This window comes from Megachile rotundata, chromosome 10, assembly GCF_050947335.1.
Source record: "Megachile rotundata isolate GNS110a chromosome 10, iyMegRotu1, whole genome shotgun sequence".
In the NCBI taxonomy this organism is placed as follows: Eukaryota; Metazoa; Arthropoda; class Insecta; order Hymenoptera; family Megachilidae; genus Megachile; species Megachile rotundata.
The window spans coordinates 7,870,996-7,888,744 of NC_134992.1; the positions used below are offsets into that span (position 1 = coordinate 7,870,996).

Consider the following 17,749-nt stretch of genomic DNA (forward strand, 5'->3'; position numbering starts at 1 on the left):
TCCATTTCGCGTTTGACATCGATTTTGGAACGCAAATGTACAGTCGTTACCACTTTCATAGTTTACTCTTTAGTTTATTTGGACTTATTGTTAGTTTCTTTCAGTGGTGGCTCACATGGGGCTGTTTCTATTATTTGATGACTCTGAATGTTTATCGGATTCATCTTTCATATCTGCAACTCTTCAAGCTTTCGAAATTTTACACTAATGTAACATTATTATAATATAATGTATATACATTACATTATTTATACATTGATGTGCATACGTACATATATCCATATATGTATAGGTACGTATATACATTCTCAGAATTCTGCAGGTCATTGTTGAGACTTCGCTATTATTTGGTGTTAAACGTCTCCTAATCTCTCACAGTAATTCCAATAATCTTCCACATCTTTATTTGTCGTACGGGTGACATAACAGGAATTTTGCACCAATGAGATTCCGCAAACCGTATCTCCTCATTACAATTGCAATTAGGGAGATCTTCGGAGTTGATGAAGATGTTGATTCAGTGCAGCGGTCGAACGTTAGCGAGCGGATTCGGGCGCAGAATCGAGCAGTAGGTGGCGGAAAATCGGAGTAGACGTTTTGCTACGTGAGCACGAAACTCGCATGCATGATCCCTGGGGCATGTCAGCCCGATCGGACAAGAATGTCAGGTGGTCACGTCACGGACCACTGGCTGTCCATCAATCCTGTCCATGGGGTACACGGGGGTCTCCGTCTCATTTCGATTACGTCGGCACATGGGTTGGATTTCGCGTGTAAACTACGACTTACTCCCTTCGGCATTATCTCCGTCTCTCGCGCATTCGATTCTCGTCTTATGATACCGTCACGGATGATAATAGAGTTCTGCGGGGCATTTTCAGAAACGTGTTAGGTAAGCTTGGACCTCTCGGAACTGGGTCAACGTTGATGCTCCACAAATTACCGTGTGGTACAGCGCTTTTTTATTTCTTTCAGTTTTCGATGCTGACAGCTTGTTCTCTACGGTTGTTTTTAGCTGTTGCGCTTTAGCGGTTTTATTAGTATGTGAAATGCTTGGATGATGCAAATTAACGAGTTTGAGGAGTTTTTGGAAAATTTTGGGTTTATCGAATTTATGGGTTTTGGGAATTTTTAATTTTCTGATTTAGAAATTTTATATCTGTCAATTTTATAATTTTGGAAATTGTTTCTCCTTTGGAATTTATCAGTTTCTGAATTTTGTGAGAGGAAATTTCAAATTTATCGAGTTTTGAATTTTCTGCTTTGGATGTTCTAGATTGATTGATTTTCAAATTTTCTGCTCAGGGATTTCAAAATTAACAATTTTCAAATTTTGCGATTTGAAGACACATTTGTCAACTTTTTAATTTTCTGCTTTGAAAATTTCAGACAGATCGATTTTCTAATTTTTTTATTGGAAAAAATTTCACATTTTTTATTCACCAAATTTCGAATTTTCTACTTTGGAAATTTCAGATTTATCAGTTGACAATTTATTTACTTTAAAATCTCTAAATTTTCTGTTTTAGAAAATTATACCCTGCTAACTTTCAAATTTTCTATTCTAAAATTTTCAATTTTTTCAATTCTCAAATTTTCTGGTTTAGAAATTTTACTTTTTTCAATCTTCAAATTATCTGCTATGGAAATTCCAATTTTGTCAATTTTCAAATTTTCTGCTCTAAAATTTTTATTTCATTAATTTCTAAATTTTTTTAATGGTACTTCAAAATTGATCAATTATTATTTTAACAAATATAGAATTTCCATATTCTCAAATTACTAATTTCCATAATTTTTAAATTTTAATTAAACACACGTCTTTTAGATTTTAATTACATTTATACGCACATTATTACATTTATAGATTTTAATTACATATAAGTGTAACGTATAATGAATAAATAAAAATATTTATTCTTAAAGATATACTAATTATATTCCTCTCAATCTATCGCTCTTTATCAATTTTCAATTTATAAATCTTACCAAATTTTTAATATTTTTTTTCTTTTAATCATGAAATCAATTTTTAATTTTTGAGAAATGATTTTTAATTTTTACTCGATAAATCTTGTCAATTTTTAATTGATACCTGTTATGAATTTTTAATTGCTAAGTCTTATTCTTGCACCATGTTACAAACTTGCACAGTAACCCTAACGCACCCTTAACAAATCAAATCAATCGCCATAAAAATCGCAAACAGACTCCAAGTAGATCTAGATGTTACAATTCGCCGGTAAAATAGTCCGCAAATAAGTCGAATTCTATCTGGATTTCCATCGAAATCGAAGCAAATAGAGAAAAAAGGAGACTCGTCGTTCGTGGTAAAAGAACGAGAAAGTCGGACTGCTTACGTATTCGATCACGTAAATACACACGGGAACGAGTAGAAGAAGAAAAAATCGGGCGAGAGAGAGAAACAGGAGGGCAAACGATGATCGTGCAGCTTCGCTCTCCGCGCAACCCCATGGGAAACCCCATGGGAAACGTCGGGACGGGTATTGGTTCTCGCTAAGCGGCGTCGAAACGGCGAGAATCAAAATCCTGGATCGCGGCTGGTTGGCCGCACGTGGAATTTTAAACGCCTCACCGAGACACGGATACACGCGACCGGAAGCGGGAACAATTTGTACCAGCCTTCTGAAATATACGAATAATCGCGGCTCGCATGCCAATGCCGATGAGAAATATTTCCGGCTAAATCCACGAGATTTCCGTCTCTTGCTTTCGTCTTCTGCCGCTTTCGAGCACCCTTGACGAGAAACAGAGACAATTGAATTTTAAAATTCGACACCGTGGCGAATTTTATTGTTCCAAAGCGACGGAATTCGGTCCTCCTTTGACTTTTTGCGCTGGGAATTTTAATTAACCCGCACGCGACAAAATGTGCTCGTTGCGAGCGGAATGTCGGCGACGATTGGGTGCTCGTGTGTGGAATACTTGCCATGCGTGATTGCGTTTCAAACCGGGCCATTTAATTTATCCTGCTGGCTACATTTGACGATTCACCTTTTTTTGGAACGTTTCTTTTGTATTTTAGTTACAGGGGGTTTAGGGAGTTTAGGGGGTTGTGGAGCTTTAATTTGAAAATTTTTATATTTTGAGTATTTTCTGAATTTTGGAATTTTTGGATGTAGAGGTTTTGACGAAATTAAATAACTTTTATAAAATTAAATAAAATAAAATTTGTTAAAATTATGGAATTACAAATAAATAAATTAGTATGCAACCCCCACATACATCCTCCAATTAAAAGTTCTCATACGACCTACAAAAATAATTTAAAAGCGCGACCAAAAAAAAAAAAGCGAAACGTGAAATAAAATTGAGACAACAAAGGCTGCACCGTCTGTAAGGAAACTTGAAAGTTGATCAAAGGAAGTGTAGTATACTGTACGCAGTTACAAATTGCGCAAAGGATCGAGTGAAATTGGGCGAGACATTATTGAATGATGTTCGTCGGTGTCTGGTGTATGCATTGAACTAACGTATAACTCTGTTGCATAAAGAATTTAGTTGCAGCTCGTGGCGTCTTTGCCGGATGAGAAGGCACGCGTGTGCTGCTGCTCGCTCGACGTGTTTCCCGCTCGTTCACGATGAACAGGAAACTTCTTACGAACGGAGCTAGCTAGTTTCAAGAGAATTTGTTTGATGATAGAGTTTCGTACTTGCAAGTGAAGCGGATGGTCGTTTATATGGCTGGATGGGTAATGCAATGAGAGCTGCGCGATGCTGTACTTCGCGAACGAACAACCGACGAATGTTTGCGGAATTGTCTCGTCATTCTTTTTACGGGTGCTAATGTGACGTGCTGAAAAATTTTATTGTTTGGTTGTCTTTATTAATATTTGTACGTCGACTGCAATTTGATGCAACACTAACATTTACTGTTTGTTCTAAGTTTGATGCTTTCGATTTTCTGAATTTGAAAGTTTGTTGAATTGATGAAATTGATGAAATTGACGAAGTTGATAAAATTAATAAAATTATTGAAATCGATGAAATTCATAAAATTAATGAATTGACAGATTGATAAATAGATAAACAAACCAACACATTGATAGATTGATGAATTTGTATATTTATATATTGATATATTGATATAATGATATATTGATACATTGATACATTGATACATTGATACATTGATACATTGATACATTGATACACTGATACACTGATACATTGATACATTGATACATTGATACATTGATGCATTGCTACATTGCTACATTAATACATTTATACATTGATATACGTATATATTGATATATTGATATATTGATGTATTGGTATATTGGTGTATTGATGTATTGATGTATTAATGTATTAATGCATTGATGTATTGATGTATTGATGTATTGATATATTGATATATTGATCTATTGATATATTGATATATTGATATATTGATATATTGATATGTGATATATTGATATATTGATATATTGATACACTGATATATTGATATATTGATATATTGATACACTGATATATTGATATATTGGTGTAATGATGTATTGATGTACTGATGTATTGATGTATTGATGCATTGATGTATTGATATATTGATTTATTGATGTGTTGATACATTGATATATTGATATATTGGTGTATTGAAGTATTGATGTATTGTTGTACTGATGTATTGATGTATTGATGTATTGATGTATTGATATATTGATATATTGATTTATTGATGTATTGATATATTGATGTGTTGATATATTGATACATTGATACATACATTGATAGATAAATGAATTGTTAGATTGTCAATTCGATGAATCGAAAAATTGATGAATTAATGTATCTAATAAAAATATGAAAATTAATAAATTCTTTCTAATTATACTATACCATAATCACCAAATAATTTCTCTGACACCAAATATCACCAATCGCTGAATTTTCATCATCACAAAATAAACTCAAGCCATTCATACGTTTTCAGTGTATACTTTGTTTCCTCCTGACACGAGCATGATCGAAACACTTGAATATTTCAGCAAGTAACAGTGCAAGCAATAACAATTCTAATTTCACGAAATCCCAACGGGAAGAGTAACTTCGTCTTAGGAAAAGTTTCTCATCTCAAACAAGCGTCTTAAATACGCTCCGCGAAAGAATTGCCAGTGTTGTTCCATTTCCACCTGTCCGACGCGTCTCCGCTTTTCCTCGCGCGCGTTATATGGCCGCTTCGACCTCACGGAACTTTAATCGCGCGATTAAATTACATCTCGCGAGGAAGACGTACCGTCTCGTGGCGGTTCACGGCAGAACGAATTTACCCTGTCTTTTACATTCGTTAAGCTTGTTCCGCCCGCGAAGACTTAATTAAACGGCTCGACGAACCAGCCTGGATACACCGTGTGTATTTATCCTTCGGAAGAAAGGACAATTTTCTGATTTACCTTTGTCGATTCTGTTTAATGATCGTAATTATCGACGACACTTTTGTGAATTAGGCGGACAACAATATTTCTTCGTTCTTTTTGTTTGAGGAAGGTATAAAAAAATCTCAAAGTTTCATACTAAATTATTCATATCAAATGTCTTCATACTAAAGAAGATCTTCATACTAGACACATTAATAAATAACTTTAAACATTTAAATATAGAAATGATTTTAGATATTTTTTATTTTATGAAAAATTGTGTTGCTTTAATAAAACAGCAAGGGTTTAACGTTAATAAATTGAATTTACTAATTCATTAAATTTAAAGTATTTTTACGTGTTAAATACTTGTGTAAGTTAGGTAACACTGAAAAAAATAATTTTGCAAATCACATTTTATACAATTTTCATTTAATATAATCCTATTGCAAGTGATAACAAAAAATATGTATAAAAATTCTAAAAATGAATTATCAAATGAATGAAGAAAGAATTAAGTAGATAGAAGCCCAAAATAAAACTGAAGAGATCACCATATATTCATGAAGCAATAACCCTAGAATTACCGATATTAAATTTTATTTTATGCTGATTACACAAGTATCACGCGATCAAGATAAGTTTCAAGGAAAACGAGAAGTTCCCAATGAACATCTGAACGAAGCTCGGTGTCAGTTATTTCCGATGAACCGGATATCGAATCGAAAAGGAGGAAGCCAGAGTAGATTGGAACACTGTCGAATTTGCGAGAGCCACCGAAAGCTTTCCAGATTTGCATATCACCGAATTTTATTGAATACATTACTCTCAGCCATCGTGAACCTCTTCCTCGATCAGACCTATGGAAAGCAAACGTTGATACTGGAGAGGTGAAACGGGTACATTAATAACTGACAATGAGATATGAGCATGAAGATTGTATTTAGATTTCTACTTTTTTTTACGATAATAGATTCTTTGGAACATATCGTAGTGCAAGTATCAGACAAAATGGGTGATTTTACGTTTCAATTTTTGTGTTATGGAATTTTGTTTATTTTTGTTGTTTTGTTAGGATGAATGGTTGTATAGGTTAGGTTATATTTATTACTTAAATTTCCAAAGTTCTAAAATTCCAAATTCCCAAGTTCCCCAGATCCCAAATTCCCTAGATCCTAAATTTCCCAGATCTCAAATTCCCTAGATTCCAAATTCCCCAAATTTCAAATTCCCCAAATTTCAAATTCCCCAAATTCCAAATTCCCCAAATTCCAAATTCCCCAAATTCCAAATTCCCCAAATTTCAAATTCCCCAAATTTCAAATTCCCCAAATTCCAAATTCCCCAAATTCCAAATTCCCCAAATTCCAAATTCCCCAAATTCCAAATTCCCCAAATTTCAAATTCCCCAAATTCCAAATTCCCCAAATTTCAAATTCCCCAAATTCCAAATTCCCCAAATTTTAAATTCCCCAAATTCTAAATTCCCTAAATTCTATATTCCCAAATTCTAAATTCCCTAAATTCCAAATTTCCCATATCACAAATTCCCCAAATTACCCAAATTTCCCATTCCTCAAATTCCCAGTTCCTCAAACTCCCAAATTCCCAACTCCTCACTTTCTAAAATATGAAATATTTAAATTCCAACGTAACAATTTTCACCAACTCCCCCTTTCTCAAATTTCCGAAACTCAATCTCCAAATTTCCCCAAATTCCAAAAATCCTCAGATCTCCTTGAATAATCAAAGAACGAATTATCAAAGCCCCCGCCAGGAAACTGTCCAACATAATCCTCCCGAAATCCAATTTCAAACCCGTTCTCCGCTACCCCTAATCAGCACCCTGCGATAAAAATTAGTTCCGCACCGAGCAAATATCTGATCCGTACGCGGACGTAACCGATGGTTGACCAAAGTATTCAACGAGGAGGGATGAAGGTTGATGGTGGTGTGCGTCGATACGAACACTTACGGCAATTCGACGGCAGTTAGGCTCGTCCGAATCAATGGCAGTGAGGGTAGGCCGCATTATCTTTCCTCTTCGTTCATGCGAGTCGAAGCGAGTCGAGTGGAGTCGAGTCGAGCCGCAGGGTACGCCCCGATAATTATAATCAGTCAGAAGGGGTCTGGATTCGGCCAGGGTTAGCATGGATCGTTGGGGTCACTCGGGGTTTGTCCAGCTCCGAGAGAGAAAGAGAGCGAGAGAGAGAGAGAAATCGTGCGTCTCTCGTCGCCGCGACAGAGGGTGGACAGAGCATTTACATCATTTAATTTATGACCCTCTCTGCTGCACCGACAACGCGCACGAGCGAACGCTCTATGTGCGAGGGCACATAGACGCACGGCCAGAATAAATTTGCATATGCATGTAACGGTACCGTTGCACCCAGGGAAAGAGAGACAAAGGGGGTTCCTGCGGGGAAGAAGCAGAGCGGAACGATGCTTCCCTTGGAACCCCGAAATGGTCGCGACTGCTTGATGGACTCGCGATCATCTCGCAATGTTATACTGAACATTCGGTAATTATTGAAGAAGTCGCCTCTAATCGGTATACACTCGTGATAGTCCCGATTTTTCATCCGAAATATTCGGTTATTTATGAAGTCGCCTTAACTGAGCGGTGTAATCCCTTCGTAATTGAGCGTAGGATATCATAAGTTCGTGAAACTTGTGGTGGTTTAATTATACTCTTCAAACTGAAAGATGTTCGAGTATGTATCTATTTCTAAGTTCCTAGGGTGCGAAGTTGGGGAACAAAGAACACCGCACAGTGGTTTTTATGTTGACAACTTACAAACCGTACGTATGGTATACAATATTTATTTACAAATTTATAATATATACAAAATATATACATTGATACACGGTACTGAATGCGGTTATATTGATCGCAATGGTTGCACAATGTTTATTTGGTTTCTCGAAAACTGACACCTCTCACCGTAACTGATCGCGTTGGGATGTGAACGGCGATCAGTTCACGCGACCCTATTGTACATAGAGAAGAGCACATCACTTTTCCTCAAATTTCCAAAGGCTGAAAACTTCCAAATTCTCAAGTTTATAATTTGAAACTCTCCAAATATGTTTCCTCGAATTTCCAAATCAAAAATCCTCATAAATTCTCAAATTCCAATATTACCTTCACTAATGTTTAAAAAAAAACATATTTTCACTCATCTAGATTTGCTGAGATCTTACAAAAATCAGCAATGTGTTGTCATAAGTTATTCTATACCATGAAAGGAACATAAACTGAGACCTATGAACCTAGTGAATATCTTAAGTGATTCTAATATATGATCGATCATAGTAAATATCTATACACGTATCACTCATAAATTTTTAATAAAACCCGTTATATAGTACTAATAGTTACTAACAATAGTTCCTAATAAATAATTTTATAGTAAAGATAAAATAATTTAATTTTAAAGCGTCAATTTAATTTTTCCCTCCACGATTTCACGATCGCACTACCCTGAATTTGCACAGAGATGTGTGCTTTCAAACATAGTATTAGAGAAGCTGAAAGTATTAACGCCATGATGGCTGAGAAAACGTACGGTCTCAGCCATCAGCGGATAACGTGCAAGCGGAATATTTGGCTTCAGGATTACCAGAGCTCAAAGTTTGATTGGCCGTGAACGGTGTATCAAGTTTTGACGAGCCAGATAGAACTTCAGCTTATACGCTAACATTCACCGCAACTTCGTCAGCTCGTGGACAAACTGGATTTAAGATTACATCTTTTTCGGTGATGCCTATTTACTATTTATCCCCGACCGCTATTAAACCAACAGCCCGACGATTAATTACCTCCTATGATTTTCTCGTTAACGTTCTCCTGAGTATACTCGAGTGCAAAGTAGGCTTCAGGATAAAGAGGTGGATGTGGATCACTTTATATTTCATGTCAATTTTTGGGGATCGTGTATTTAAATATTTTCAATTTTATAATTTTCTGGATTCTGGTATGTTAAGTTTGCAAGTTTGGTTTCTAAATTTTTTTAGAACACCAAGCGATCAAATTACCACGCGTCAATTCACCATGCGATCGAATTACCACTCGTCAGTTCACCACACGATCGAAATACTACGCGTCGTATTACCACGCGATCGAATTACCACGCTTCAAATCACCACGCGTCGTATTACCACGTGATCGAATTACCACGCGTCAATTCACCACGCGATCGAATTACTACGCGTTAATTCACCACGCGATCGAATTACTACGCGTCGTACTACCACGCGTCAAATCACCACGCGATCAAATTACCACGCGTCAATTCACCACGCGATCGAATTACTACGCGTCGTATTACCACGCGATCGAATTACTACCCGATCGAATTACTAAGCGACCGAATTACTTCGCGATTCAATTACCAAGCGACCGAATTACAACGTGATCAAATTACCACGCGATCGAATTACCAAGCGACCGAATTACCACGCAATCGAATTACCATCGACCGAGTTACCACGTGATCGAATTATCACGCGATCGAATTACCAAGCGACCGAGTTACCACGCTATCGAATTACCAAGCGACCGAATTACAACGTGATCAAATTACCACGCGATCGAATTACCAAGCGACCGAATTACCACGCAATCGAATTACCATCGACCGAGTTACCACGTGATCGAATTATCACGCGATCGAATTACCAAGCGACCGAGTTACCACGCTATCGAATTACCAAGCGACCGAATTACCAAGCGACCGAGTTACCACGCTATCGAATTACCATGCAATCGAATTATCAAGCGACCGAATTACTACGCGACCAAATTACCACGTAATCGAATTACCACGCGATCGAATTACCAAGCGACCGAATTACCACGGGATCGAATTACCATCGACCGAATTACCACGCGTCAAATCACCACGCGATTAAATTTCCACGCGATGAAATTATCTCGCGTAATTTTTGTAAATTTTTTAATTATTAATCCCATTTGCTTTCTGAACATCTTGCGTTTATCAACTTTTATAAATTTCTAAAGTACTCAAGTCAATAACTATTCAAAATTTTCAAGTCAACAATTATTCAAATTTTTCCAAAATTCACAAGTCAACAATTAACCTAAATTTTGCAGGATACTCAAGTCTACAATTAACCTAAATTTTGCAAGATTCTTAATATAAAAAATTTCTAAAATTCCAAATATCCTCAAACATCAACCTTCCCACATTTCCGAATTATTACCCATTAATTTTTCTTTCTCCCTTTCTATAGTACACCATGAAATCTCCGTCTCTGTAGTATTCCGATCGAAATGAAATTTGGAAACTTGATTTGCGAACGAAACGTTGAAGATGTTGGAGCAAGTTGCGGGAACGACTTGAAAGGTAATCGTAAATTAATTGCAAGTAAATTCGTCGAGCGTAATTACGCGTTTTAATTTGAAGCCTCGCTAAAGTGTTCTCTCTTTCTCTGTCTTGCTCGCCATTGTTGCCTCGTCGGTTCTCTCGCGCGCTAACAGGGTCTGTATTTTAAGCCAGCCAGTAATTAAAAGAATTACGTCTTCGTTCGAGTGGTACGGCTACGAAGGACGACGAGGAAAATGGAACAGTCGCGAATTTAGTCCTTCCTTCGTTGACGTTTTAATTGAATCCACGCCCTGTGCGTGAAAATCGGGCTTATTGAATTTCAGCTTCGCTAGGGTAATTAGCCGAGAACGAGTCTTTTCGGCGTTTTTACCTGTGCTACAACTATGGAGACAGGAAATACTTCTGTTATTACTGTTGTAGGTTAGGCAAATATTTTGATATTCGGAGTAATTTGTCATTTGGTAGTTTCGTGTTTAATGATGTTAGATTTAGAGGTTTTGGAATTTAGGGATTTGGGGAATTTATGTATTTGAGGGTTTGTGAGTTTAGAGATCAGAGGATTGGAGAATTTAGGCATTTGGAAATTTAGGAAAAGATCGGAAATTTGAAAAATTTCAAATTCAGAATTTTGGTAAACTTGGCAAATTTAGGAAATTTGGGAATTTTGTAAATTTAGGAAGTTTTTGAAATTTGGGAAATTTGGGAAATCTGGGAAATTTTGAATATTTGGGAAATTTGGGAAATTTGGGAAATTTTGGAAATTTAGGAATTTACAAATTTGAGAATTGGGAAATTTAGGAATTTGGGAATTTGGGAAATTTTAGAAGTTTGGGAATTTACAAATTTGAGAATTGGGAAATTTGGGAATTTGGGAAATTTGGGAAATTTAGGAAATTTGGGAAGATCAGGAAATTTTGAAATTTGGGAAGATCAGGAAATTTTGAAATTTGGGAATTTAGGAAATTTAGGAAGTTTGGGAATCTTGGGAATTTGGGAAATTTTAGAAATTTGGGAATTTGCAAATTTGAGAATTTGGGAAATTTGGGAAACTTGAGAAATTTGGGATGTTTGGAAAATTTAGGAAACTTTGGAAACTTGGGAATTTCGGAAATTTTAGAAATTTGGGAATTCGCAAATTTAAGAATTTGGGAAATGTGAAAAATTTGGGAAACTTGGAAAAATGGGAAATTTGGGAATTTGGGAAATTCTGGAAATTTTGAAAACTTGAGAAACAGGAAATTTAGGAAATTTGGGAATTTGGGAAGTTCGGGAAATTTGGGAAACTAGTACAATAATTTAATACAAAACCTATTTCCCTATTCCTCATATCCAGAAAAATGCATCACTGAAACGCTTCACCTTGTAATACGAATTTGATATACGGTCTTCTTTAATACTTGTACTCTACATCATTCTGAAAGTGTTATATGTAAACCGGTTCATTAAATTCAGTCACTTTCAGCCGTTCATTTAATTCAGATGGCTTCAGAATGTAGTTTGTAAGGAGTACCTAAATGTAGGTCACGGGAGGGTCTCAAAGTAGGTCACAGCAAAAGTTGCACTCTTCTAGAGCCATTAGAATGATAAACGTAAGTGGTCATACACTTTAATGAATGTGGTGGCAAAGTAAAACGACTAGATTTATCGGTATGTTTCAAGAAATAAGTTTTTCCCAAAATTTGTCACTTTATTGCGCTCATAAAATTTATCATATTATTTTTTATAAAGTATACACAATTTTTTTAACGTGAATATACTTGTTATCTATCACAGATATTTTCTAGCAATCAAGCTTTAATTTGATACAAAATAAGTGTAAATAATTTACAATATTTTTATGTTATTAAGTTGAAGCATTGTTAAGTTAAACTTTTAGTGTATTCAAGTTTGTCATTGTTTGCTCTAATTGTCCAGTCCGCCATTTTGTATTTCATAATACACATATTCATATACCACTGAAAGTATTGTACAGACATTCTATAAAACTGTAAGTTTTAAATTTACGTAAACCAAGTGTTATTTCGTGATATTATTCTTATAAGTTCATATCGATGTGATAATGAAATATGACTTAATGAAATATGATATAAGGACATAATATTTGTCAAGTATACCAAAAATTATCTCGCCAAAGTCGATCTCAAAATACCCGAAGGGTCCCTCGAAAACTGTGTTTTGAATCAAACGAAAACGCGTAAACGGTGTCTGTTACAGGATGTCAAAAGGCAGGCCAGCTTCCGGTCGGCTATGGCTCGCTTAGTGAAGCCTCAGAACCCGCCGTCCAAGCCGCCCCTCATCTCTCCATGGCAGCCACGGTGAGTAAATTGACGCTTTGTAAGTAAATTGTTAACCGGAGACGCCGGCACGTTGCTCCTTATGCAACTGAACGCCGAACAGGCGAGACCGGTCGACGAGTTTCCCTGTCTTGATCTTAATAAGTGGACGACAATGAAATTAGTTTCGTTAGCGGCGAATCTCGCGTGTCTCTCTTGTCTCTGTGCCTTACGTTTTGAGCTAACGGCCATTCCTTTGCTCATGATTTTACGTGTTACCGCGGACCCTCGTCAAAATTTTCTTCCCTCGTTACCAGCCAGGATATCGAATTTATCCGCTCGGTATAAACAAAATTACCATTTATTCATGAGGTACGTTAAACGTTTGTGGTACTGCTTAAGAATATTTCGATATTGATATAAGTACTTCAAGTTAAAATCAAGGTATCGTTTCAAGTTAAAATTGCAATGTTTGACTTCAGAAGTTCGAGGTCTGTGTGGAGACATGTTGGAGGAGTTTGGGCAAAAATATGGGAATATGTGGATGTAGGGATGTGGAAATTTTGGGTGGAGATCTGGGTGTGTAAGGATATGTGGATCTTGGAATATGGAGACTTAGGAACCTGAGAATATAGGGATATAGGGGTATGTATAGGGATTTGAAGGTTTGGGGATATGGGAGTTGAGAGATTTAGTGTATGAACATATGATGCGTATACATATGAATATATGGTTTATGGATACGAGTTTATATATCAAGGTATACATTGATCAAGGTGTCCATACATTAAAGTATCTTTGAATCAAGGTATTTATTATATCAAGATACCTATGGATCAAGCTACTTGTGGATCAAGCTACTTATGGATCAAGCTACTTGTCGATCAAGCTACTTGTGGATCAAGCTACTTGTCGATCAAGCTACTTGTGGATCGAGCTATCTATGGATCAAGGTATCCATGGACGAAGCTACCTATGGATCAATGTACCTATAAATCAATCTAGGAATTTCTACCTCAATCCAAGAATCCTAGAAAATGAACCCATGAATCTCCAACTATCTACAATATCATCGCAGTTACCCGCAACCGACTAACCATTCCTAATTGAAAAATAATTGAATCTATCATGAATCGAGAAATTACATCGTAACAGTATGAGTCGTCTTCGACAAAGAGCTACACCAGCAGCGTTCACCCTCTATCAAATGTTACGATTCGAAGCATTGTTGTCTACCCCTTTGGAGAACAACCCTATCCCGATCAGTGGTTTATATCTCGAGTCCCATCGGTCACCAAGTCCTAGAGGAAGCACGTTTGTCACTCCATACAAGCGGAGCAAGAGAGAAAGACAGTTCTGGCATTACGATAGCTCGGACAGAGTCCAGAATTCTAGACCGCCCCTTCTGGATATTCGTTCCCCGTATATCTTCGGCTCCAATACCTACGGGCGCAGTTTGCTGGATCAAAAAGGAGAAACGTCAAACGTACACTTGTACTACGTGCGCCAATTCTGGAAATGTTACTTGCGTCATGGTTCTTTTACATTTCTTAGAATTTTCATGAATGGGGATGTTAGTCATTGCGATATTTATAGGTTAGAAATTAGTTGCACTTTTTGAGCATTAAAAATTAGTTCTTGCATCTCTTAAGCATTGGATCAATCATACTTCAACTCGTTATACTCTAACTACTTTAAATTTTATTTAAAAAATTTATAAATAAAGGAGTAAACTTTTGGCCTCTAAAAACCTTGAGAGCCTTAATAATAAATATTTGAGAACTAGAAAACTATTAACAATAAGACTATTTTATTTAAAATAGTGAACATGCACAACGCAGTACTTAATTACTAGATACATATATTGGAAATAGGGTTTTTTTTATCAATCCCCTATCTCGCACTGCACCCCTATATCACACCGACTATAATTAACCCCATGAATTTCTACGGAATATTATTATTCACCGATCTTCGATACCGTGGGTCTAATAAAACAAACATCTTAACCATTCGAGTCGCTATCGCACCAAACCCACCAACGTCCATCGTTCTCTCATTAAAATTCATCGCCACCATCCACGCGAATTTCCCCGGTCTCACGCGAAACACGCCCCTCGTAGCCACCCTACAACTCACCCTCCCTCTAACCACCATCCCTCCGTTCGATTCGTAAACTCGAAGCAGCATGCATCAAGTACCGCGAGGGGTGGCGCCGACTTTGCTGAATGTGCGGTAGCACGTCGATTAATAGTTATTGGTTTAATCGTGACCCAGGTAGCTATGTTTAAACCTATACCTTTCTCTTCGTCTGCTCCTTCGACCGTAACTTCTCAACCAGGGACGTTAATCATCCTTGAACTTGATCTGTACGTGGTTAGATTTAAAGTGCTGTGAAAATAAAATCGGTGAAAAAATAGGTATAGTTGTCAAATTGTATCATTACGGTTGCGTGCATTTATGTACTTTCAGATTTTTTAGTTTACAAGCTTTCTTAGTTTTTTATTTGAAAATTTAGGAGTCAGTTTGAAAATTACTCTGTGAAAATTACTCTGAATCTACGCTATCGAATAACTACGCTATTGAAATACCACGGATCGATTTACCACGCGATCGAGTGACCATGCATTAATTCACCATGCGATCGAATTACCATGTGTCAATTCACCACGCGATCAAATTACCATGCGTCAATTCACCACGCGATCAAATTACTACGCGTCGTATTACCACACGATCGAATTACCACGCTATCGAATTACCACGCGATCGAACTACCACGCGATCGAATTACCATGCGATTGAATTACCACGCGATCGAATTGCTATGCGTCGTATTACCACGTGTCAAATTACCACGCGATTGAATTACTACGCGTAGCATTACCACGCGATTGAATTACTACGCGTAGCATTACCACGCGATTGAATTACTACGCGTAGCATTACCACGCGTCAATTCACCACGCGATCGAATTACCACGCGATCGATTTACCACGCCATCGAATTACCATGCGATTGAATTACCACGCGATCGAATTGCTATGCGTCGTATTACCACGTGTCAAATTACCACGCGATTGAATTACTACGCGTAGCATTACCACGCGTCAATTCACCACGCGATCGAATTACCACGCGATCGAATTACCACGCGATCGAATTATAACGCGATGGAATTACCACGCGATCGATTTACCACGCCATCGAATTACCATGCGATTGAATTATCACGCGATCGAATTGCTATGCGTCGTATTACCACGTGTCAAATTACCACGCGATTGAATTACTACGCGTAGCATTACCACGCGTCAATTCACCACGCGATCGAATTACCACACCATCGAATTACCATGCGATTGAATTACCACTCGATCGAATTACCATGCGATCGAATTACTACGCGTCGTATCACCGCGTGTCAAATTGCCACGCGTCAAATTACTATGCATAGCATTACCATGCGATCAAATTACTACGCGTAGTATTACCTCGCGTTAATTCACCACGCGTCAATTAACCATGCGATCGAATTACCAAGCATCGAATCACCACGGCTACCATCACGCTTCCACTACTCATCCAATCACGATTAAGCAAATTTGAACAATCTGCTCAGGAAGTACGAAATCTACCCACAAAATTGAAATGTAACCCCAACTTGTTAATCTCAGTTAAATTTATAACAAAACCGATATGAGTATGACCTCAAGAAATAGAAAATCGATTCAGGTATTAAAATATCATCCTCTCAATTCCATTTAAATTTTACCACGAACACCAAGTCTCAAACAAGATAAATAATTGATCCTTAACTGGGTATTAAATCGTCGCAGCTGCAGACCCAGCCGAATATATTTACTGCAAAATGGATTAGAGGGTCTCCAGTGACCCAGTACTTGCCATTCGTGAGGTTAAACGCACAAAACGCTCGTTTAGGAACTGGCACGGCAATTGGCCGTGATATTTTATCATGGACGGAAGGTTGGCAGAAGGTCGATGGAAGGGTGAAAACCTGGTGCTTAGAGAAGCAAGCAGGGAACAAGAGCAGAGGCTGAATGCTAAACACGGCTAGTCTGTTACGTGTGGTTGCAGTTTGGCTTCTTAATGAAAACCAGCGGCATGGAAACGTCAGGTTTGGTTTACCTTGAAATTGGAAGCACGTCGCCGGCAAGACAGCCGTTACCGGTACCCAGAGGAACAACGATGGAAGATATGGATTCGGGTACCCTAATTTCCGCCACTTTAACCCACCAGTTAACACGCGGAACCTAACCTTTTATGTCGAAGTTCACGGTGATCGTACACTATGGTGCTCAGTATTTTCTTGTTGGGGATAAATTAAAAATGTACGAAACATATATGATGTATTTGGACCATATGGTATAGGTATGTACAAGTTCATATGATAGACTAGCAATGTTAGGTCATATTGATGTTAAAGGTCATTTATTATAACTGCAATTACAAACAGTGCTATTCTTATCTCTTTGTAAATGAATTAATAATATATACGTACATGATGTACATCATTATGAAACGTGTATGATGTACATATGTGTATCACATTGTAGATATATTCAGGTTCAAATGATACACCAGAAATGTTAGGTCACATTGATATTAATGATCATTTATAATAATTGCAGTTACAAATGGTGCTTTTCTTATCTCTTTGGATATAACTTTATCTTTGTTGATAAATTAAAAATATACGAATCATACATATGTATATGA

The 17,749-nt window shown here is 37.1% G+C and overlaps 1 protein-coding gene across 8 annotated transcripts in view; it reads left to right on the forward strand.

The window, feature by feature from the left end:
- The window catches only part of LOC100876992 (uncharacterized), a 514,205-nt gene that overhangs the window by 13,125 nt on the left and 483,331 nt on the right, over nt 1-17,749 (forward strand). For all 8 annotated transcript variants that reach the window (XR_013039710.1, XR_013039711.1, XM_076536597.1 and 5 more), the window contains exon 2: nt 12,950-13,050. Coding sequence is in view for 6 of the 8 variants with exons in the window: in XM_076536597.1 (XP_076392712.1) it covers nt 13,039-13,050 (12 nt within the window). In the remaining 2 variants the exon portion in view is untranslated. The remainder of the gene's footprint in view (nt 1-12,949; nt 13,051-17,749) is intronic.